The sequence below is a fragment of the Rhipicephalus microplus genome, chromosome 2 (assembly GCF_043290135.1).
Source record: "Rhipicephalus microplus isolate Deutch F79 chromosome 2, USDA_Rmic, whole genome shotgun sequence".
NCBI classification, from domain to species: Eukaryota; Metazoa; Arthropoda; class Arachnida; order Ixodida; family Ixodidae; genus Rhipicephalus; species Rhipicephalus microplus.
The window spans coordinates 251,020,058-251,042,995 of NC_134701.1; the positions used below are offsets into that span (position 1 = coordinate 251,020,058).

A 22,938-nucleotide genomic window follows, 5' to 3' on the forward strand; every position below is an offset into this window, starting at 1 on the left:
CATCCAGCAGACAATATAAGGACTAAACGAGAGGTGGCACACGCACACTTTATTACGGCTTGCGCTTCGGGTCTACTTCCCAACTTTAACCACCTCGAGTTTATGGTATATACTAGTTCACAGTATTCGTGGCACTGCGGCTCAACGCTCGCTAAACCTTTCTAAAAGCAAGGAGGTTACACCCAGCGAGTATAACGTAGCAACCTTTCCTGTCAGATAGTGCTCAATTTACATGCCAATGGCTGCTAATGAGAAATGAGAGACAGGAGAATTTGGCTTTTACTTTCTTACGGCTTGCGCTTTGTATCTACTTCCTACCTTTAACCACCTCGAGTTCATTCATGGTATATACTAGTTCATTGTATTCATGGCACTGCGGCTCAACGCTCGCTAAACCTTTCTAAAACTAAGGAGGCTACGCCCAGCGAGTATAGCGTAGCAACCCTTTCTTGTCAGATAGTGCTCAATGTACATGCCAATGGCTGCTAATGGGGATTGCAGCGTGCGCGTTAACTAAAAGCCGAATGCTCTTGTCTCTCATTCCCCACTAGCAGCCATTGGCATGTACATTGAGCACTACTTTTTATTGTTCAACAACGCACAGAAGAAATCTCTCACCGGCACCACCTTGGAGGTCAAAATGTTATACTTGTTACATACTACAATGGTTACGACGGATGAACGGGTGCCGTTTTAAAGAGCTTCGCCCCTAAAAAACCAGCGCAAGTTCGAGGGCAGAATGAGCGAATTTCTCTAACATTCTTCTACTCATGCCGGGGAAGCTATGTACGCTTACCTCAAGCATTGGCGTCGCCAACGCTTTCGTAAACGGAGCATAGGAGAGCCCTACGATCGGGAGTCACTGGGTGCTCATGCTATATACACTTCGCCTCCATGATTTCACAGCAGTGAATCTGCCATTTTTTACTTTACATCTACTTTTAAAAAGGAACATAACAATTTGCGTAGCAAGAAAGGGAGGTCGAAATTTCCGGAGCCCTCCACTACGGCGTCTCTCATAATCATATGGTGATTTTGGGACGTTAAACCCCACATATCAATCAATCGAATCTAAGCCACGCACCGACGTTGCGATTCAGACAATAGAAGTTGAAAGAATAATAGCTCGCCTGCTTATGTTTTTTTTCTGCTTACAACCAACTTGTTTTTGTGCCTGTACAAAAATACAAATGAAGAAGTTAAACATACTTTTCCTCGGGCCTAACTAGCTCCCCTTCCGGCTTAGAAGTGTGGCAGCTTGGGCTAGTTGGTATGGTATGACGATAGTTATAGCGCGAGAACAAAACGACGACACAGAGACAAGAAGGACACGAAAGACACGAGCGCTCGTGTCTTTCGTGTCCTTCTTGTCTCTGTGTCATCGTTTTGTTCTCGCGCTATAACTATCGTCCCCTTCCGGCGTTTAATCAGGGCCTGAATGATGTAGTAATGGGGAATTCGGAAGCGTGAACATTTTATCCAAGGTCCGTAACCTATGAACTTATACCTAAATAATCAACGCTGTTGCAAGGGATGGTCATACGTGTCTATATTAATACTATATTCAGAGAGACAAAATTGTGTGCATCGTCAAGCAACATTCTACATATGAGCATTGTTGTTCATCTATTACTACAGTATTTATATTATTCAACTCTGTTTACATATTGAATTTATTCAAATATTTTATTCTTTTTCTTTTCATACAGTATTTTTTATAGAACTTCTTCACTTTCTTCTTTGAACGACCTTACAACCTGTGCTTTAATGGCTATCTTTAACTATTATGAGCACAATTATTTGATTTTACGAGCAAGTAAGCAAGTGAATAAAAATTACCTTTTAAATTATGAAATGTTGCTGTAGCAGTTAGTTTAGTAAGCCATGGGATCGCTAAGATATGCTCACTTTTAATCTCCTGTTTTTCGTGCGGTGGAGAAACAAGCGGACAGCCCTTAAGTTTTATTAATAGTGCCTTACCTTCCTTATTGGATTGAATGAAGGCGATTCATCTGACGCAAGACCCGTTCCACGTTAGTCAGATGCGGAAAACTCTTCGACAGCGTAAAGCTGAGTGAGTTCCTTGCCCGATTCGCACGGTTGGGATACTCAAGTTGCATCACTGTAACAAGGAAGCTCCGGGCCGTCCGGTTTCCACGATGCCATGCCATTGCCACAATTGTAATTTGCATATTCAAGCCTACACACGGCAAGCCTGGTGTTGCGTGACCACTCCGGTCTCCTGGCGATCTCTCAGCCACTTCGTAAGAGAGCTCTCATGATGTCGAGTCACGTTTTGCAGTATATACTGAACAAAAATGTTGTTATAAAAGCATTAGTAGGACCATAAACGAATTCTAAGGTATTATGGGCCTAGAATACGATATAATTGCGAGACTGCTTTAATCTTGACCAGCTGCGTTTTTTTTTTATCATTGTAGGGACTTTTTTATTTTGAGTCATCCTACAAAATAATGTGGACGCGGCGGCCAGAAATTGAACACACGAAAAGGCCATTGGCACATGTTACGGCTGCTAATTTCATTAGCATAAAAGGGGGATTGGATTTTGGGCAAGGCAGCACTCAAAACAGCAGTAGGCCATGATGTAGCGTCAGGAACCAGTTGGACCACAAGTTATGTGCAGCGTATGTGCAGCGAAAAAATAAGGCAAGAAAGAAAAAGTAAACTGACTCTAGGAAGGAACACAGAAACGACGTGGTGTGGCATTGCAATAGAGTTGAATGTGCTAGTAATGAACTGTTGTTGAAAGTTAGCTCTGTGTCGTCTTGAATGTGCCTTCTATTGTCCGTGTCCTCAGTCAGCGCTAAAATCAATTATCATGCTACCATACCAACAAGCCAGAATCGCCACCCTCATCGAGTTGTAGGGCTTTACATGAATATATCGGTTATGGTGGTGGGACAAAAAGATTTTCGGAAGCGTGCAAGAGTGTCAGCGGAGAGCTCACTTAAGCCAAGCTCAACATCCGTGCTTTTTTTTGGAGGAGGGGGCGTATATCTATCTATCTATCTATCTATCTATCTATCTATCTATCTATCTATCTATCTATCTATCTATCTATCTATCTATCTATCTATCTATCTATCTATCTATCTATCTATCTATCTATCTATCTATCTATCTATCTATCTATCTATCTATCTATCTATCTATCTATCTATCTATCTATCTATCTATCTATCTATCTATCTATCTATCTATCTATCTATCTATCTATCTATCTATCTATCTATCTATCTATCTATCTATCTATCTATCTATCTATCTATCTATCTATCTATCTATCTACGATTTTGAGCTCTCCCGGTTCAAATAATGGTATCTATACCACAATTGTTGTGCCATAACATGACTGTATGACGAGCATAACTGACTAGTCATAACATGAAAATCATATCATGTATGTCATGCATGTAATGTTTTACATTTCGTGGTCTTGCTTCTCTTGCGGTGTTTTGTTCACATGACATATTGGAAGATTGGTATGGTATGACATGACTGCATGACGAACACAAGTGACAGACTTTAACGTAGAAATTATGACATTCATGTCATGTAAGTGATGGCTACACGCCGCGCTCATGGTGCGCTCGCTTGACATATACCAAACTTAGTATTACGGTACGCGAATGGATGACAAGTGTATATGACTGGTGCAAACATCATAATCATTTATTGATTGATATGTGGGGTTTAACGTCCCAAAACCACCATATGATTATGAGGGGCGCCGTAGTGGAGGGCTCCTGAAATATCGACCACCTGCAGCTCTTTAAGGTGCGCCCAAATCTGAGCACACAGGCCTACAGCATTTTCGCCTCCATCGAAAACGCAGCCGCCGCAGCCTTGATTCGATCCCCCTACCTGCAGGTCAGCAGCCGAGTATCTTAGCCACACGACCACCATGGCGGGGTGCACGTGATAATCATGACATGCGTGTCATGTAAAACATGACTACATGCTACGTGCATAGCGGGCTCGCAGCCGTTTCGCTAGCTTCACATATACGAAATTTTGTCTGTGGCGGCTTCATTTCCGATAGAGGAGGAAATGTTGTAGGCCCGTGAGCTCAGATTTAGCTGCACGTTAAAGAACCCCAGGTGGTCGAAATTTCCGGAGCCCTCCACAACTGCGTCTCTCGTAATCATATGGTGGTTTTGAGACGTTAAACCTCACATATCATTTAATCGTTACAAAATTTTATATTATGTGGCGTAAATGGATGACGAAAGTATGTGACTGGTGCAAACATGATAATTATGAGATGCGTGTCATGTAAATCATGACTACATGATATGCTCATAGCGCGCTCGCGGCCGTTTCGCTAGCTCAACGTATACCAAATTCGGTATCATGTGATGTGAATAGACAACGAAGTTAAATGACACGTCCAAACACGATAATCATGACATGCGTTTCATGTAGAACATGGCTACATGCTACGCTCATAGCACGCTCGCGGCCGTTTCGCTAGCTCCACATATACTACATTTCGTATCACGTGACGTGAATAGACGACTAAGGTAAATGGCACGTCCAAACATGCATTATAATCATGACGTGGAAGTCCTGTATGGCATAATTTACGACCGCCTCGTAACGTTGTGCCGATTTTGAAGTGACATATCAACCTTCCTCATTCTTGTTTCGCACATAATCGATTACCACAGTTCGTGAGATCTGCCATTTTTTTTTTCTTCTTGTTTTGAAGCAGACATGTGGGCGAGTGGTAGAGCATTTGCTTGCCACGCATACACTCTGGGATCTATCCTTGGACGCAGAACTTTTTTATTCTTATTTAGTGGATGAAGTCGGTGGGAACTTGCTATGCACCCACTACGTGGTCTTAAGGGAATAAGCGCAGTAGCGTGTGTCCCTTTTGTGGTGGGTGACCGGCTTAAAAACCCCGAGGCCATAAGGATAATCACATGTTGTGACAGCCGCTGGCAATGGGCACTTGTACCATGCATTATTACTGCAATAGTTCATGTTGCATTGTTAAGCATGCATACAGGAGGCGTGTGTGTGTGAAGAATGAAAGATACTTGCAATGCATTTCCGAGCAGAGGAAGTTCTTTTCACTGTTTTCAGAAGCAGAGACGTGGCCGTGTGATAGAACATCCACTTCACACGCCAACGACCTGGGCTGGATCCCCACTCGTACCCGAACAACGCTGGTTCGGTCCCAACTCTGACAGAGGTATTTTTATTATTTATTTTATCTGCATCGTTCTTGATTTTTCGGTCACGCATAAGATGATTTTTAGCTCACAACCACCAATGCCGGAATTGCTGCGAAACGAGCTCTTTAACGCCGTCGCGTTAATATACAAACTCACGCACGAACATAGGCAAAGGGTAGTTAAAACCCCTTCCCCTTTCTCACACAAAGTAGCCGCATTGACTGTCGAGGCTTCTTGTGTTGGCCCTTGGGTAACAGCTGCTTTACCCACACGAAGTGTTCTTCAACAGAGAGGGTGGCGTGCGCACACGTCATCACGAGAACAGGTAGTTCACAAGCAGCGGCACAACGACCACGCACACGCTGAGGATGACAATGGCCATTTCGAGAGCGTGCGAAACAATCTTGTCGGTGCCCAAGAGCTTGTTCAGTTGGCGCGCTGAAGAGACGCTGATGCTGTCGTCTACAACGGCTGAATCGTGCCTCGTCCTGATCGGCGCCTCGATGCGCTGCTGGGTGCCGATCACGGCATCAGCCGCGCCATGCCACATGTGCGGCCCCTGCAGACGGAACATGTAGGGCACTTGGGGCCCTGTGAGAAGTGCCCAGAAAAGCGCAGGCCGCTGCAGCAGCGCCATAGCGAGGCTTGGGTCGGCGCCGATGCGGCGAGCCAGGTCGCGCGTGTACGGCATGTAGTCCACCTGAATGGTGTGCCGTGGACTGGACACATAGCGGGAGCGCTGTGCCGTATCCGTGTGCTCTACATCGGACAGCATCTCCTCCTGTGAGAAAGACATAAAAGCGATTGACTGATTTATTTATTTATTTATTTATTTATTTATTTATTTATTTATTTATTTATTTATTTATTTATTTATTTATTTGGTTGCGTGAGTGGCGGGACGCCTTAGAAGAGGCCGTCTACCACAAAAGAGAACTAGAAGAAGGGGCACACAAGGAGGATAAAACAAAGGAAGCGAGAAATACCAAGAAAAAAAAACTGCGCAGCGAATCATAGGTAGTCTGGGATTTGCTACCCTGTACTTGTAAAGGAGAAAGGTGGTGTACAAGAATGAAATAAAAGAGAAAGAGTCTATGACAACTGAAGGAGACAAAGCGAACAAAGCAATGTCATGACTATAGCACCGTCCAAATAGTACACACCAACATTGTCTACGAACAGCCACAATTTTTCGTGTGTCTGGTTCTTTGAACAAACTGCAACAATGCCCTCACAGCGACTCGCTTTCGAGACTGGGTAGGCAGTTCCCTAATATTTTGTCTTCTGTAAAAGGGCGATTTCTCAGCTGGCACAGTGTGGCAGAGAGGGCTGCTCTTTCCGAATTAAAGCGTATGCACTTGTCCACCGTAAACGACTCAATGAAACAGCTGGGCTATGGTAGATGCTGTGGGTAGACACTGAAATAATACTGGGGTTCTTGAGCAAACGCCTGAACCTATAAGTATAGCACTTCTTGCGTCCCGCACACAGGTCCGCACATCCGCTACCCGTACAGTCGCACCGCACCTGGTGGGACACCTGCCGCCTGCAAGTGGAGGACGAAAGAACGAATCGGCGACGCTCTTTCGCCCTCCGCTTGCGTGCGGCAGTTGTCCCACCACGTGCGGTGAAGATGTGCGGGTAGCGCGTGTACAGGCCATAGTGGGGTGCCGACACCAGAAAATGATACAGCGGCCTCACGGTTGCCAATATGCTTGGCCTCGTATCTTCACCCGGGTACTTAAGGAATAGAAAAAGGTTCACTTGCCTTGGAAGGCAACTGGACATTGCCTAGCAGCACCTGGACGACCCAGCGCGCTTGCATCTCGGCGATGGGATTGATTGCGCCGAGAGGCTGGATGTAGCCTAAAAAGCTCAAAGTTTCTGGATGTTCCATGTGTGCAGGGAACACGTACTTGAACAAGGGAAGCCGATTGCTATCAACCCGCAGCAATGACTCATCCAGGAACGGAAATCTGAAAGAATAAAAGGCAGCACAATATGATGATCGCGCCTCTAACAATTAAACAACTATCCAAGACGCTTGTCACAATATTAGGCACAGATGGGGTTTGGATACGATGCCTAGCAAACTTTTCGGACTGCCATATGTTGTTTCAGAACACAGCATACTTAAAGTTGTTATGTGTGGCATTTGCATTTATGAATGAAGTGAAAGAAATCAAGGACTCGTTTTTTTTTCTTACGACTTTATGAAGACGCGCAAACTATGCAACTGTGCTAATTACGAACTACAAAAGTTACACAGCCTCCCATACATGTATTGTACACTTCACCAAGTCCGACCAATGAACGATTCAACCATCCGAGCAAATTAATGAATGAACTGAGTGTGAGGAAAGTGATCGGGTGAGTGGGACATTAACATGGCAACAGAATTATGGAACATAAGTGTTTTGCGAACGGGTGGAGGTGACGGCAGCTGCGGCGAGCGTGCTGCCTATGAGGAAGAGAGTGACGTCAGCGCGAACCTGCCAGGAAAGCGTGCGAGGGGAGCGTGACGGTTGCGCGCAGCTGCGGCCTGACGCAGGCGTTGGCACCGCTCCAACACCTGATCTTCTAACCACTACCACCACACCTGCGGCGAGTGGAACGCGTGGCGGCGCGTTCGTACTGCCGCCATTACACGCTTGATTCAAAGAGCTGCTTCGCATCTAAAAGAAAAAAAAAAGCTTAGGTCACAAACAATGTCCTCGTACAAGTGCATTAACCAGCGGAAACACTTTTCTACTGATCCATTCAATGGACACACACACCCGATAGCAAAGGCAAAGTTAACGCTCTGTATCATCGCCGCGCGTCTTTTGGTGCTACTCACCTGATGTCGTATCCCGTGGCGAGCACGACGTCGTCGACCTTGGTGTCCTCGGCGTCTCCTCGGAAGCGGACTCCCGTCTCGGTGAACTCGTCGACGTCGCCCTTGATGACGAGCGTGCCGCTGAGCACGCGGTTGGCGAGCGCGTCGTTGATGGTCGGGTGCTGCTGGAACAGGCGGTGCCGGGGCTTCAGGCCGAGCAGGTCGTGGTTGAGCAGCCTCTGGCACTCGCGCTCCGCCATGTGGTTCAGCACCCACAGGGGCAGGTGCTGGAAGTAGCGGCGCTGGATGAGCGTGTCCATTGGCAAGCCATTGGGCGCCACCCGGTGCAGCACCCAGGAGCCGCGACGCGTGCTCAGGTACACCTGCGGTAGCACGGGAAACCAGCTGATGTCCGCCCTGGTGGATCTGTGGCTAGGGTGCGCGGCTACTGACCCGAAGGTCGCCGGTTCGATTTCGGCAGCGGCAGTCGCATTTCGATTTATAGGCGAAATGGTATAAGGCCCGTGCGATCTCAGTTCACGTTAAAGAACAGCCGATGGTTAAATTTTCGGGAGCCCTCCACTACGGCGTCCCTCATAATCATATTATGATTTTGAGTTGTTAAACCCCACATAGTAATATTAGAGGCCAGCATCACGTGGGGAATTGGAACACTCGTTTCAAATGCTTTGAAACTTCTCTTACAAGCACGCACACTAGATTATGGATGAAGAACCGACGGGCGCAGACTCGCAAGTGAATGTTAAATAGTGTTATGGGTCGGAAGGAGGAAGTTGCTGATGGCATGTCACCGCTGCCACCAGTTGTTAAGGTTGAAGGAGGAAGTTGCTGATGGCATCCCACCGCTGTTTCCAGTTGTTACGAATGGGGGACTACCCGGTCTCTTGTGGTAGCGTGGTGTAACCGGGTGGAGGAAAGGAACACTGACAAGAAGAGAATACGAGAAACAAACAGGTTTATGGCACTATTTACACATAATTAGAGCAAAGAAAGGTTAGTGGTTTCACAAACCACGAGCGTGATGGTTGAACCGTTACATAGTTCAGAGCCACGTCCAGCACTCTGCGGCGTCGTTTTAAGCCCTGTCGGGCTCCTCCTCTTTGAGTGGATCACCAATCACACGCACATAACAGGTGAGGGGGACGAGCATGCACGGTCCGCGTGAACGTCCAATATTGAGTCGTGATCACTGCACTGCAAGGTGGCGCCAGCGGGGCTCTTCCTCGTTGTGTGTACGCCGCTAGTCGAGAGGTCCCAAGCTCCTGACAGCGTACATCAAAGGGTCCGCCGATCTGTTCGCTCAATTAGTGGGGCGATTTGCGGCGGCCGCCACGGTCTCTTCCAAGGAAGATGCTATCTTTGTTGTCCTCTCTCGAACGGTTTACGGCGTCGTGGCGACACGACGTCTCATCCTACGGCTAGCAGGGACAATGCCTGACGGGCATAGGCAGCCGGCCGGTTGGCTACTTGGTTGGGGATTAAAAGAGCGCCGCTTCCCCGTCATCTCTGGCGCCAGTCACAACAGCTTCCCCATCGCCAGATGAGTGGCCGAGGTCATCAGGCACCGCTGCTGCTCGAAGGGACGACGAAAGGGTCCGCATTTGAAAGCCAGGAACTCGCCTTTGCTTGCCGCATGGTCTGGGTAATTGCCGAAATCTTCGACAGCGTCTGGCAGATTGGGCGCCGAAGGGGCTGAGAGCCTCCCCAGTAGACCGGCTTACGCACAACGGCGTCTGCCCAGATGAAGTACCGGGCCAAACGTAACAATAGGTGAAAATTGACGTATATGGGAAGAACCACCGGATGGCACACGATCACTGCGTCGGCGAAACGATGGCGCGCTGCCATAACGACAGCGTATTGTTGTTTGGATATTATATTGACTCTCATTGTTTCTTTATGATCCCATTTCCTGTCGTCGAAATTAATTGAAGTAATAGATGAACAACAACGTTACAGATAATATTGCCCGAAGACCTTTCCACGCGTGATATCATACAATTAAATGATTTTGGTTAAAAGTGTGAGCATACATTTATTTTTACGGTCCTGATTATGTGCATCCCAAATTGGAAGAACCAGTCGCCCAAATTGAACGTAATTGAGTTGGGCATGAAACAATTACAATGGCTCACTTCTTTTCCCTGAGGGAAAAAAATAAAAGATCACGAAAGGACACTTCGATGTCGAAGGCAAATACAAGGGCTTAACTGCAAATAAAAGCATCATTGTGTCATTCCCATATATAATTACTTAAGCAGTAAGCGACATAGAACGAAAAGAACACGTTGATAGGTTTAACTCTACTAAAAGGAATGCGTGCTTTTGCCAAGCACGCATTCCTTTTGTGCCAAGCACGGTATAGCGTAATTGAGAGGTACGCTTGCGCCCAATGTGTTTTCTTGGTTAATGACGCATGCGTATCGCAAATCTCACTGCGAGTGCCCTGCATGCATCAGCGCCCATTTCGCTTACCCTTTTTAGACGAGGCATGCCAGTTACACTCTCGCCTGCGCCGTATCCTTTTAGCTATTTGCAATTTTAAATGCGAACAATTTCTTCGCGTACTGCAAGCACTTTTGGCATCCATCCATCCATCCATCCGTCCATCCGTCCGCCCGTCCGTCTGTCCATTCATACGTCTAGATATCTACGTATGGGAGCTCACGTGATCACTCCCTTAACTTGAGGTAAACAAAAATTAGTATGGGAGGGTACGATGATTTGACGAGTATGACTTGCTGCTCATGACATGAATAATGTCACAATCCCGTCTTGTACATCATCAAACACTTTCCGCCAGACAGTGCGCATACGCGTGGGCTGGTATTGGTCACTGGAATGCGGATACGTGCTACAGGTGTTTGACACCTCATATCTACCTACAGGAACGGCGAGAACACACATGGGTAATTTTAACGCGTGAGAGTTAAGAAAACAAAATCACATCATATCCACAGTGTGAATGATGATGAGTGGGGCGAGGCGTCCTTCCACCCGCCTGTCCATCCGTCCGTGCGTCCGGACGGACCGACGGATGGACAGAAGCATGGACGCGTGGACGGATGTACGCATGAATGGATGGACAGGCGGACGGAAACACGGACCGTCAGACGGATGGTCCGTCAGACGCATGGACAGACAGAACCACGCAATCACGGACGGATGGAAGCATGGATGGACGGATGCACGAAGACGTACGGACGGATGAACAAAAGCATGGACGGATCAGCACACGGACGGATGGAAGTTTACAAAGAGGGTTCAACTTAAATTGAGGACGATGCAGCGAGCGATGGAAAGGAAAATGATAGGCGTAAGCTTAAGAGACAAGGAGAGAACAGTAGGTCAGGGAACGAACCGGGGTTAAAAATGCCATAGTTGAAATCAGAAACAAGAATTGGACATGGGCCGGCCACGTAGCGCGTAGGCAGGACAACCACTGATGATTCAGGGTAACTTACTGGATTCTAACAGAAGGGAAACGTTTGAGAGGGGAACGGAAAATTAGACGTGCAGAGGAGGTTTAGAAATTTGCAGGCACAATGTGGCAGAGAAAGCACAAAACTGGGTTGACTGGCGGGTGATGGGGGAGGCCTTTGCCCTGCAGTGGGCGTAGTCGGGCAGGTGATTATGCAGATGGTGATGCAGATGCTGATGCTGCTGATAATGATGAAAGGTTTTTCCACTTTTACAATACTCTCATTTACGGTTCCATCTGGTGCCAAAGCGTTACTTCTTTTTGGAAACTTTAAGCCATGAAACCTAGTTCGTGCCAAAAGTACTAAAGTTGATGTCTTCTTTCTTTCATTCTTTCTTTCTCTTTTTTTCTTTTCCTTTGTCTCCCCTTTCTCCTTTCTTTCTTGCTTTATTTTTCCTTTGTTTACGTCTTTCCATTTTTGTCTGTTATTCGTTTATACTATTGCTTTCTTTGTTTTTGGTTCTTTCTTTCTTCCAACCGGGCCTTCGTAAAGGATCATGTGAACTTCAATCGATCGCTTCGCTGACTGTTTTTTATTTCTTTTTTAAGGATGCGAAAGAAGTTTCCTCGCCTTGGTACGTTATGCTAATGGAAGAAAGAAAAGGAAACGGCACAGCGCTGCAACTACAAGATCGACGTTTCTAATATCCTGTCATGTATACCGTGTGACCGGGCATTATAGCCCACGCTAGAAAAAAAGATAATCTCTCCGCGAAAGCACGACAAATTGTCTCGGCTCTCCCCGTTTACCACAAATGCCTGTGGGCTGGAGGAAGCGTTCATGCATATGCGGCTAACGACACAGATACCGAGGGCGCCTGTCTATTGTTGCACATCCTGTTGGCTGGTGCAACGAGCACACTTGCGTAAACAATACTAAGGACGTTTGACAATCTATTATTCTTTTGTACCATCACAGAAGTCTTGCAGCAGAAGTATAGTTGCCGTAACATTGACGACATTTACCAGCAACCTAACTATCTCCAATGCTCCAATGCTTTTCCTTCTTTTGCGAACGTTAACAATCCAACCCATTGAACTTAAGATATTGCACGCGATGCAATGAAAGTTATTCAGGTCTTCAGGTCTTTCGAGAAAGACCTGAAGGACTGAATGGCCGTTTTCTGTCGCAACAATGCCAACGCAATTATTTAGCGAATGCTTAAGCAGGTAAAGGTGCACTTGCACGATGTGGTGAGTGACTTATTCATAGCATGATAAAGAATCCGGTTGGCTGTTAAGCCTTAATTATGTATTATTAGCAAGAAGCGCACTGAAGCGCGATTCGTTGCGCAGGCGTAATGTGACAAGGTTCAGTACTCGCCATTTCGTGCAGTGTGTATTTTTTTTTTTTACATTGTTGCGATGCACGGCTTTATTCGCTGCCACCGACTTAACGCTTGGTTTGCAGAGGGGAAACGGGTACGTTCGCGTGATGCTCGGGCTAGTCTGTGCGCATCGTGCTGTGTACGCGTGTTTGTCAGGTGCATGTAACTGTATGTAATGCGTATTTTGTCTGTTCGGGCTTGCGCGCATATGTTGCGTGTGTATGGGCGTTTGTGTAGAGATTATGTCGTATGTGTGGCGTGCGTATGTTGTTAGTGTGTGTTTGTCGTAGGTTACTAAGTGAACAATGGCGGAAGTGTGTGTTTTGTGCGTGCGTGTGAGTTCAGTATGTGAAATTAGGTGCGTGTGTGTTATCTCTCTCTCTCTCTCTCTCTCTATGTGCGTGTGTGTGTGTGATATGACAAATAATTTCAATCTCCATAAACTTAACACGGGTGCCCACTGCCTTCACCACCTGGTTTTGGTCCGGTTCATTTTGTTTACGTCTTTTCTCCTGTATATGTGTGTTGTACTTCTGCGTTGTTTGAGCGGGACTTTTCTGTCAGCATTTATGGAGGAATGGCTAGTTCAACCTTTTCAATCGTGCACTCATTGGCCAGCTTTAAGCGAGAAGAGGGGGTGGGGGCTTGCATTCGGCGTGCAATTGTTAAACCATAGCTTTCATTTGTGCGGAATTGTGTTTTTTGCAATGCAAAACAACTAAGTCCAGAGGAGTAAGAAAAATGGTATTGTGGCAACTACACTTCATTATTAAATGACTTGCTGAACTGGCCGCTACTGAAATATCGCGCCGTGGTTTTCAAGAACGATCTTGCTTTGCATGCAAATCTCACACATTATATTTCGGTGCATACATAAATATAACTTCACGTGGTAAGTACCATGCCTCGGATTTCGCAGGAATAATCAATCGGAGGCAGCCGCCGTTGCGCGCCGCTTACCTTTCGCGCGAATAGGCTGGCCTCGGTGGCGACGTCCATGGCTGAGTTTCCGGCCCCCAGCACGAGCAGCCGGCGATCCCGGAAGCGCAAGCAGTCCTTGACTGCGTGGCTGTGCAGCACGGTGCCGTCGAAGCGCTGCAGGCCTCGCACCGACGCGGGCCGCGCTGGAAAGGCGTGATGGCCCGTGCACACCATGACCGCGTCGAAGGTCGAGCAGGTGACGCTATCCGTGGACAGATCCTTGACAGTCACGTCCCACCTGCAGCGATGTATGAACGGCATCGCATAAGGAACGCTCAATTCCGTATAGACGCGCCCCATTTGTGTGTGCGATTATGCAGCAGGTACGTAGAGGCAGCATACTCTGCATGAACCTTGTACATTCTCAGTTCCATATAATAACAAAGCATGGTGACAGACGATTCTGTTGAACTGTCGTACTTTGGTAGGGGACATGCTGTTGTATAGCCAGTTGATGGTGCAGAAGTACAGTTGGACGCCATGCTTTAACAGGCTTTTGTACTACGGCAAATTGATCATGGTGTTTTAAGGACATTTCTGCCTCGACGATTCTGTGGCCGTGGTGGCAACTCATTTTTCTGCGGTACTGCGAACTTTTCTTGTGGCAGTCTGGCTCCCTATCGAAACAACACCCCACGACACAATTCACTTCCTTTGTCACGACAGCAGGTCTGGTACGATAGAAAAGACTTTATCTTGCCATGAGCATTAAAATGCTTTCATGAATTCTGCTCTTCACGGGACGGCTTTACGCTCTCCCATAGTAGAGTACCTAGTACGCTCAATCGTTACCCTCTCTTTCTAAACACACAAAAGACTCCCGCCACATAAGGCACCCTTGGTAACTAGATAAATCTTGTTGCAACTACAACAATTCGTTTTACCCGGATCGCAAGCTCGTTATTGGGTCGTGCAAACATTGTGATGCATTCAGAAATGAACTTGTCAATACGATCCAGTATAGAGGAGGAGAAAGTACAACGAGAGAAAAGGCAGAAAGGTTCACATGCCCGGTTGGCTATACCCTACGCTCGAGGAATGAGAAATGGGAGTATAAGGAGAAAGAGGAAAGAGAGTGGGAAGAGAGGAGGAAATTGTCAGTACATAAGAGTAAAGCAATGAATATGCAAGGTAATCTAATAAGATAGCACAGGCACGGCCGTTGGCACACGTGATCGTATCAATTCCATAGTGAATCACGCATGCTCGTACGAGAGCGACCGCACTTAAGACACCTTTTTATTATTCAAAAGCGCACACAAGCTGGAGATTAATTCATTGATTGATTGATTGATTGATTGATTGATTGATTGATTGATATGTGGGATTTAATGTCCCAAAATCTCCATATCATTGAGAGGCTCTGGAGATTTCTACAACCTGGAGTTTTTTAACGTGCACCCAAATGTAAGCACACGGACCTACAGCATTTTCGCCTCCATCGAAAATGCAGCCGCCGCAGCCGGGATTCGATCCCACGACCTGCGGGTCAGCAATCGAGTACCTTAGCCACTAGACCACCGGCATATGAGCTGGTGTGAACGCAAAACTCGGAAAGCCATTCCCTACTAATTTGACATTTATATATGTGAAATACTGCAGTCATACTGGCTTGAACAGTATTGAGGTGTTTCCATCTAATGCCGTCAACCTTATAGTTATGCACGAGCAAGTTATCGCAGACTGCATGTTCACGTGGCATGCCGCGTTATATTAGTTGTTAATAATAATTGCGCAGTCGGCGTTTGCATGTCAACGAAAGGAGGCGGTAAATACGAGGCATATGAAAACGCAGTTGTTGTTCCTACCTGACTCTAAGGAAAAATCAGCATCTAGGGACGCTTGTGTGAGAATCGATGATAAAGGGGTAGCCGCCTGTGTCACTTATCGTTTGACATGTCTGCCAGCAAATATAGGGACCTTTGACAAATTGATGCTCGTCCATGTATACACATGACGATGAATAACTCGGTGCGGGCTTTTCCCCGTGAGACGACAGGCCGAATCGAGGTATCCAGGAAACGCCGAACGACACTCGATCCCTCGAGCGAGTGTGTGTAGCTGTACAAACGGTGTCCTTTACCTATCGCGTTCTAGCTTACGGCCCTGAGCAATATGAACCGGCATAATGATAGGATTGTATCCGTTCGATGCTATATTGGGGGCGAAGCTTCTTATGGTCTAGGGCAGTCCATGCATCCGACGTAGCCACCACAGCGCGCGCGCGCGCACGCACACACACACACACACACACACACACACACACACACACGCACGCACAGACAGACAGACAGACAGACACGAGCGCGCACAAGAAAAAAAAAAGGCACGGGTGTTGCGCAGCCTATCGAAAGATTTTTGAAACTTTATTATGAAGTCGTTCACTTTCATATCCATAGGGGGATGTGTTCATGTGCAGCATATTTAGTGCTCAGGATTAGAGTATGTGTGCTATTATTTATCACCGCTCTATTTTGTGCTACTTACGAGTTAAAACGAGTGGCCCGCAGATAAGCGATGCTGTTATCATTGATTGATTGATTGATTGATTGATTGATTGATTGATTGATGATTGTGGAGTTTAACGTCCCAAAACAACTATATGATTATGAGAGACGCCGTAGTGGAGGGCTCCGAAAATTTCGACCACCAGGGGTTTTTTAACGTGCACCCAAATCTGAGCACACGGGCCTACAACACTTCCGCCTCCATCGGAAATGCAGCCGCCGCAGCCGGGATTCGATCCCGCGACCTGCGGGTCATTAGCCGAGTACCTTAGCCACTAGACCACCGCGGCGGGGCACGTCGTTATTGTGACAACTATAGGTGAAGCATGTCGAGAGGCAACGCATGAGGGCGGAGTGCACGCATGCGCTGCAAAGCTCCGGGCACTATAACGCGAATCGCTTTCGCTCTGACATTTGATGAAGCTGCGTACGAAAGGACACAATCACGCTCGCATAAAATTGCTCAAACCGTCTCTTACCTCCCTATTTTCGTAACACATGCGGGTGTACGACTTCTTAGTCACCACCTACGGATTTTTCTTTCTTTGTCATAGAAGTTTCACGGCGTTTCACCTCTTCGTGCTCAGACATTGATCGGTATTCTCTACCATGTACCATACAAAACTGCATGACATTGCATTGCTGAGTAACTCAAGGGACGAATTGCAACTCATGATTACGGAGTAAGACAAGGAGAGCAGAAAGGTGGGTCTTAAAATTAATCTGCAGAAAACGAAAGTAATGTACAACAACCTCGGAAAAGAGCAGCGCTTCGAATTAAGTAATAGTACTCTTCAAGTTGTAAAAGACTGTCTACTTAGGGCAGGTAAAAACCACAGAGCCAAACTACGCGTGATTGAAGTAACTAGAAGAATAAGAATGGGGTGGAGCACATTTGGCAAGCACTTTCAAAGCATGACAGGTAGATTGCCACTATACCTCAAGAGGAAGGTATTTAACAGCTGCATCTTGCCGGTACTTAGCTATGGAGCAGACACCTGGAGACTTCCTAAGAGGGTCCAGCTTAGATTGAGGACGACGCAGCGAGTAATGAGAAAGAAAAATGGTAGGTGTAACTTTAAGAGACAAGAAGAGAGCAGTGTGGATTAGGGAACAAACAGGGGTTAAGGATATCATAGTTGAGATCAAGAAAAGAACATGGACATAGGACGGGCATGTAACGCGTAGACAGGATAACCGCTTGTCATTGAGGGTAACTGACTGAATGCCCGGAGAAGGCAAGCGGGTTAGGGGGAGGCAGAAAGTTAGGTGGGCAGATGAGATTAAGAAGTTTGCGGGTATAAATTGGCAGCAGCAAGCACAGGACCAAGTTGACTGGCGGAACATGGGAGAGGCCTTTGTCATGCAGTGGACCTAGCCAGGCTGATGATGATAATGATACAAAATTGGTTGTCGCTCCCTTTAAGTGGTCTTCTTATGTCGTGACCACACTCACCTGCCACTGTGCTGGTGGTCGTTGGCGGGAGCAAGCCGGAGCACTTGGTGCTTAAAGCGGATCGTCTCGCTGACTCGAAAGTGGCGCGCGTACATCTGCAGGTACTCGAGCAGCACCGAGTGGTGCATGTAGTTCGGAAAGTGCGCTGGAGGCGGGAAGTCGCTGAACGCCGTCAGCTCCTTGCTCGAGTTGATCACCGTCGAGCGCATCACCGACGGTTGTCCCGGGGAACTGTCGTCGCGGAAGCGCCAAAGGCCGCCCAGCGCCTCCGCCTGTTCGAACACGACGGGCTCGAGGCCGGCCTCGAGGCACGACTTGGCCGCAGCGAGGCCCGACGGTCCGGACCCGAGCACGGCAACTCGCAGCGGGGGCGCCGAGGACGACATGACTTGGTCGCACTGTGGACCTGGGTAGGCAAAGGTTTTGACGGCAATGAATGCAGAATCTTAGCACAGATAAGCAATCCATTTATCAGAAATTGCAGTGGTGTCTCGTATCCCAGAATATTTTATAGTAGATAATCATTGCTAAAGTTTTTACACACTGGACACGGGTAGATACAAGGGTCGAGCATACAAACCAAGACACGCATCTGTCTGCAGTTTGTTAAATTGTAAGTTTATTCAACGAGAATTAGCCCTAATCCCACGCAAAGAACACCATCAACAGCTTAATGCAATACATTTTCTGTTCGCCACAGCTATAGTGGCCCAAGTGGCAGATGCGTTTTGACGTCGTCATACAAGAGTTGGTCACGTGTAAGCAAGATCTCGCGATGTTCCAGATCTCTATGATCTATCTGCTGTGATGATGTTACTTAGTTTTACCGTACATTTAGATACATGGCGCTCGCTGTCTCACTATCATGTTGTGGCCAACAGCTAGGAAGTCACGTTTTGTTCTGGTAATGACAAACATTAATGTCATGCTCTTGTTCACGGAGCATTTCCTTATAGAATCAATCACCATTTGTTTTTCTTTTGTTGTTTTTTTGGGGAGTGGGGTACAGGTACAGCTTCAACAACTGTGAAACACTGCACGATACACTATCTTAAGGTGGGGCATAACTTACGCAAGTTTTCGTTGTAAAGCACACTCGGCCGTTATATTGCCCAGGTGGTTTTTCCTAATGTTATGTCCGGCACAACTATTGGCCGAAATTTTCACCTATATACGAAAGATTTTAGCATAGTCCCGGGAATGTGATTCATAAGGCCGAATTCACAAAACTTCTCTTCTAGAGCGAGGAGTAGAACCACGGTCAGTGGCACACACCTACGCTGGAGGATTGGCCAAGAACCGGGTAGTTTTCAGAAGAAATTCTTAATTGAATGTCGTTTAGTCAAAGGTGAACGACGTCGTAATGTAACGAAATTGCAAATACTACCAATAGGCGAGTACAAACATATGTAATAACTCTGAGCTGGGTAATTAGGAAGTATTAATTCGGAATTTAAACGCAATTTAGAAATTAGGAGTGTGATCACAAGAAAGGTCGCGTGCGGCACCGGTGTGCGTATAGCCACTATCGCTCGAACTGAGCAAAAAAAAAAAAAGCTTGACAAATAAAAATACCTAGGACTCAGCGGTATTCGAACTCAGGTCCCTTGCGTGTCATCCATTCCCAGTATTTCACCGCAGAGTCGCGCCGGGGATTGAAACTTCGTTGCAAACTTGCCTTAGACAGGCTTGATGTCCGTAAAGCAATCGCTCATCAGTAATGAAGCGTTTTAGAACAGCAAAGGAACAAACAGGAGTTACAAAATGCGAATTGTGTAACGAGTGGGTCTTTCAATGCTCTAAGCCATTAAAAAAGAGCTTGTTGTTGATCACCTATCAACTGTGGCGCATAGCAGCTTCAGGCATATTTCTTCGTCGTCGTCTGCAACTACATGAGAATTTGAACATTTTTTTGCAAGCGTGTAGCGGGCACCACGCTTCTCTGAAGATTGACAAAGAATAGCATTGTGAATGCCGGTACCCTACACAAAATTATTGATGATTTATGGCCTAGTGGGTACCCAGCAAGTGTGCCTGTAGCAGTTACGCAGAGTGTTGAGAAAAAACTCTGAAAGGCCAATCTTTCAGCTTTGGTGTGACTGTGCTGCGCGTTCCGCGCAGGCCTCTTTCGTGAGCACATGTTCCCATTGGTCAGCCGGCTTCGCTTATTATATGCCCATGACTTGATTGGTTTAAATATTTTCCTGCGAATTTTTTCAGCTCAAGAAGTGTCTGTGAGCGCGGGCCCTGGTTTGGGAAGTGCAGCCAAGTTGGAGTGAATTCCGAAGCCCGCTTTGAGGCGACCGGCACTTTTATCTCCTTCCAGGCTAACAACGAAATTAGGGTAATCATAAAAGGATATTCCCGTAAAAACACGGAACAACCGACACCACAAAAAAAAAACGCATTTTGAACTATGGGCCACTGTGTAAATATCAGTCGATGCACAGGCTCTTTGTTTCGACACAGGGGACAGCTGCTGGGCTTATCAGTGGGGAAAACACCACAATTTCTGTATGCACAGCTGACGACAGCTGCTGATGAGATTTGAGATTGTTTCGCCGTATCCACGCGCTTCACAACGGTCGCTAGCCAGGCGAGAGAAAGTATCCACGAAATCCGCGCTCAGCCGTGCACGACACAGAAGAGTTTCGTCCTGCCGTGATATTCTTGAAGGAATGCGAAGTTGCAACTTCGATTGCGTTGCCTGAGATCGATGGAAGCGTGAACGGAAATTGGTGAAGTCCTTTGCGCTGTACTGCACCAAAGTAAGTCTACGGTATACATTATGAGAGCAGCATATAGAGTGCCTATCGCGAACGATGTCTCAGATCGGCTAAAATAATCTGCACGGAAGTTCACTTTTGCTAACATATGACTGCGTCTAAGATACATAGCGACCTTTTTGAACCGAGCATTGACCAATGCATTTGACATAAGTGTAAACGTTGCCCTATATATAACGTTGAGCACAAGGACTAAACATTGTTCATCCGGATTTCGTGAACATAGTGCATTTTTATGTGTTAACTTTCCGAAAGGTTACTTTTTAATCAAAGCATTTGGTACATACTAAAATTACTCAACTTCATAATATAATTTACACTGTACTTTGTAGTTTTTACATCATAAGAACAAATACGTATTTTTACGTATGGTGAGCTTTACTTTCCACACATCATTTAGATTTAGCGCATATGCAAGTTAGCGATTTTCGAGAGTGTTACAATTTCCAAGAACTTGCGTGTGGGTCTGTGTTCTTGGTACTTAATTAAGCGGTTTAGACAATAGGCCATGTGCATAAACGATTACTTTTACCTCACGCTTTACGTCTAAGGCTTACTGAACGATGCGGCCATATCGCTATATGGTTTACGAGATATTTTGATAATTCCTCGACAAGTTTACTGCCATACGAATATCTTCTTGAATTCAGAAGGTTGATGAATGCTTAAGCCGGAATCTTGGAGGACAGCTGTGTGCTTAAAGCCTGATCGAACAGGTTCAACATATATGTTTATTGAAGGGTTTCAATTGCTTTTTATTTGTGAAATGTTAAACAAGGCATGTTTATATCTGGGTTTTAAAGGCGCAGATATCTGGCGAGCCTCTGTTTCAGCGCGTTAGATTGAAGTGTCATGCCAAAAAAAAAAAAATTTGTGAGTATTCGCACGCATGTGGTAGAAGTTTATTCCCGTGCCACGTAGGTCGTTCCATGTGTGCTCGCAGTCCAGTTACACACATCGTTTGTCCTGGCTTCGATATAATGTCAAGGGTCAACGCATGTTCTTGGCCGAATAGCCAGAGCTTGGCAAACAATCGCACGCAGCAACGCACCAAAGGCTGTGGAAAATTCAATTATAAACAGGTCAGCCGCTTGCGTAAGTCGGTGTCACTACTTCCGAACTGTATGTATTGCTCCACTTTCGAGATTTTTTATGTTGCGATTGCCGACATACAGGGTGGTAGTCGTGTAATATGACATACTATTCCTCCGTTTCGTTTGATGCCAGATAAGTTTATCGTGTGGCATATAGAAGACAGGTTTGTTACCTATATGTCTTCCGAGTATGAGGCAATTACTGCAAAAAATTCCCATTCGCTTCCTGCCTAGAAACATTGATGCAACAGCGATGTTTCAGAAAATATCTCTATGAAGAACGCTACTGTTAGTGGATACAAATAATCCTCATCATGTGACCTATCTGTGTTGGTCGCTTACGACAAAAGATGACCATAGGCAACTTGCAGAGCATGTAACGTGAAGCAATCCACATCGTTAACGGTACTAGATTTAGCATACCTTTCGGGCGTTTACACGTGAACCATCGCTTAGACGACCCTGTGGAAAAGGTAATGAAGCCACTTCAGCTGTAATTGGAAAGAAAGCGACCTCGACTGTGTACAAACGAACAGCGCAGAGCTCGCAAAACTTTGCTTCTTTAAACCTTCAAAACCGAGCCAGTGCGGTATTATACGATGTGTTCGGCCTAATTAAAATGGTCTCACCTATCCGGTTGGTTATCGCGTAATAATATCGGTGGTTTACGTCCCAAAACCACGATATGATTATGAGAGATGCTGTGACTCCGGAAATTTCGACCACCTGGTGTTCTCTAACGTGCGACCACGGTATACACGGGCCTCTATCATCTCGCCTCCCCCGAAATGCGACCACCGCGGCCGGGATCGCACCCGCCACCTTCGGGTTAGAAGCCGAGCTCCTGCAGCCATGCACTGTTCCACGAAGGCTGTCCTGTTATTGCGTAGCTCCGCCAGCACCTCATACGTAAACGAGACGCTACTTTTCTCCCTTCAACTGTGAATCATCGGCAAATGAGGCGAGCTCTGCCCAATACCAGAATGCACCGCATTATAGCAGTGTAGGTGCATTATAGCAGTGTATGCATATCGGAGGGTCACGCCTTTGCATTGTTGTTGTAACAGTATAGTTGTCGTGTTATTGTTGGTGGTGGTGCTTTGTGCTTACACTGAGGTGAGAGCCAGTCCAGCCAGTATTTCACAGGAAATTGTGACTTTATGAAAGTGGTGACGGGAAATTGTCACTTTGGGAAATTGTGACATTACGCGAACGTACGGCTCGCGTAATGGCAACAAAAACAGGCTACGGAGTGATGGT

At 46.5% G+C, this 22,938-nt stretch overlaps 1 protein-coding gene across 1 annotated transcript in view; it reads right to left on the reverse strand.

Annotated features, from left to right (window-relative positions):
• The window catches only part of LOC119170137 (uncharacterized), a 70,287-nt gene that overhangs the window by 39,277 nt on the left and 8,072 nt on the right, over window positions 1–22,938 (reverse strand). The window contains exons 2-6 of the mRNA XM_075885901.1: window positions 17,799–18,243; window positions 13,815–14,073; window positions 8,046–8,407; window positions 6,975–7,182; window positions 5,524–5,987 (exon numbers count right to left, since the gene is read on the reverse strand). Coding sequence (XP_075742016.1) covers window positions 5,524–5,987; window positions 6,975–7,182; window positions 8,046–8,407; window positions 13,815–14,073; window positions 17,799–18,243 — 1,738 coding nt within the window. The remainder of the gene's footprint in view (window positions 1–5,523; window positions 5,988–6,974; window positions 7,183–8,045; window positions 8,408–13,814; window positions 14,074–17,798; window positions 18,244–22,938) is intronic.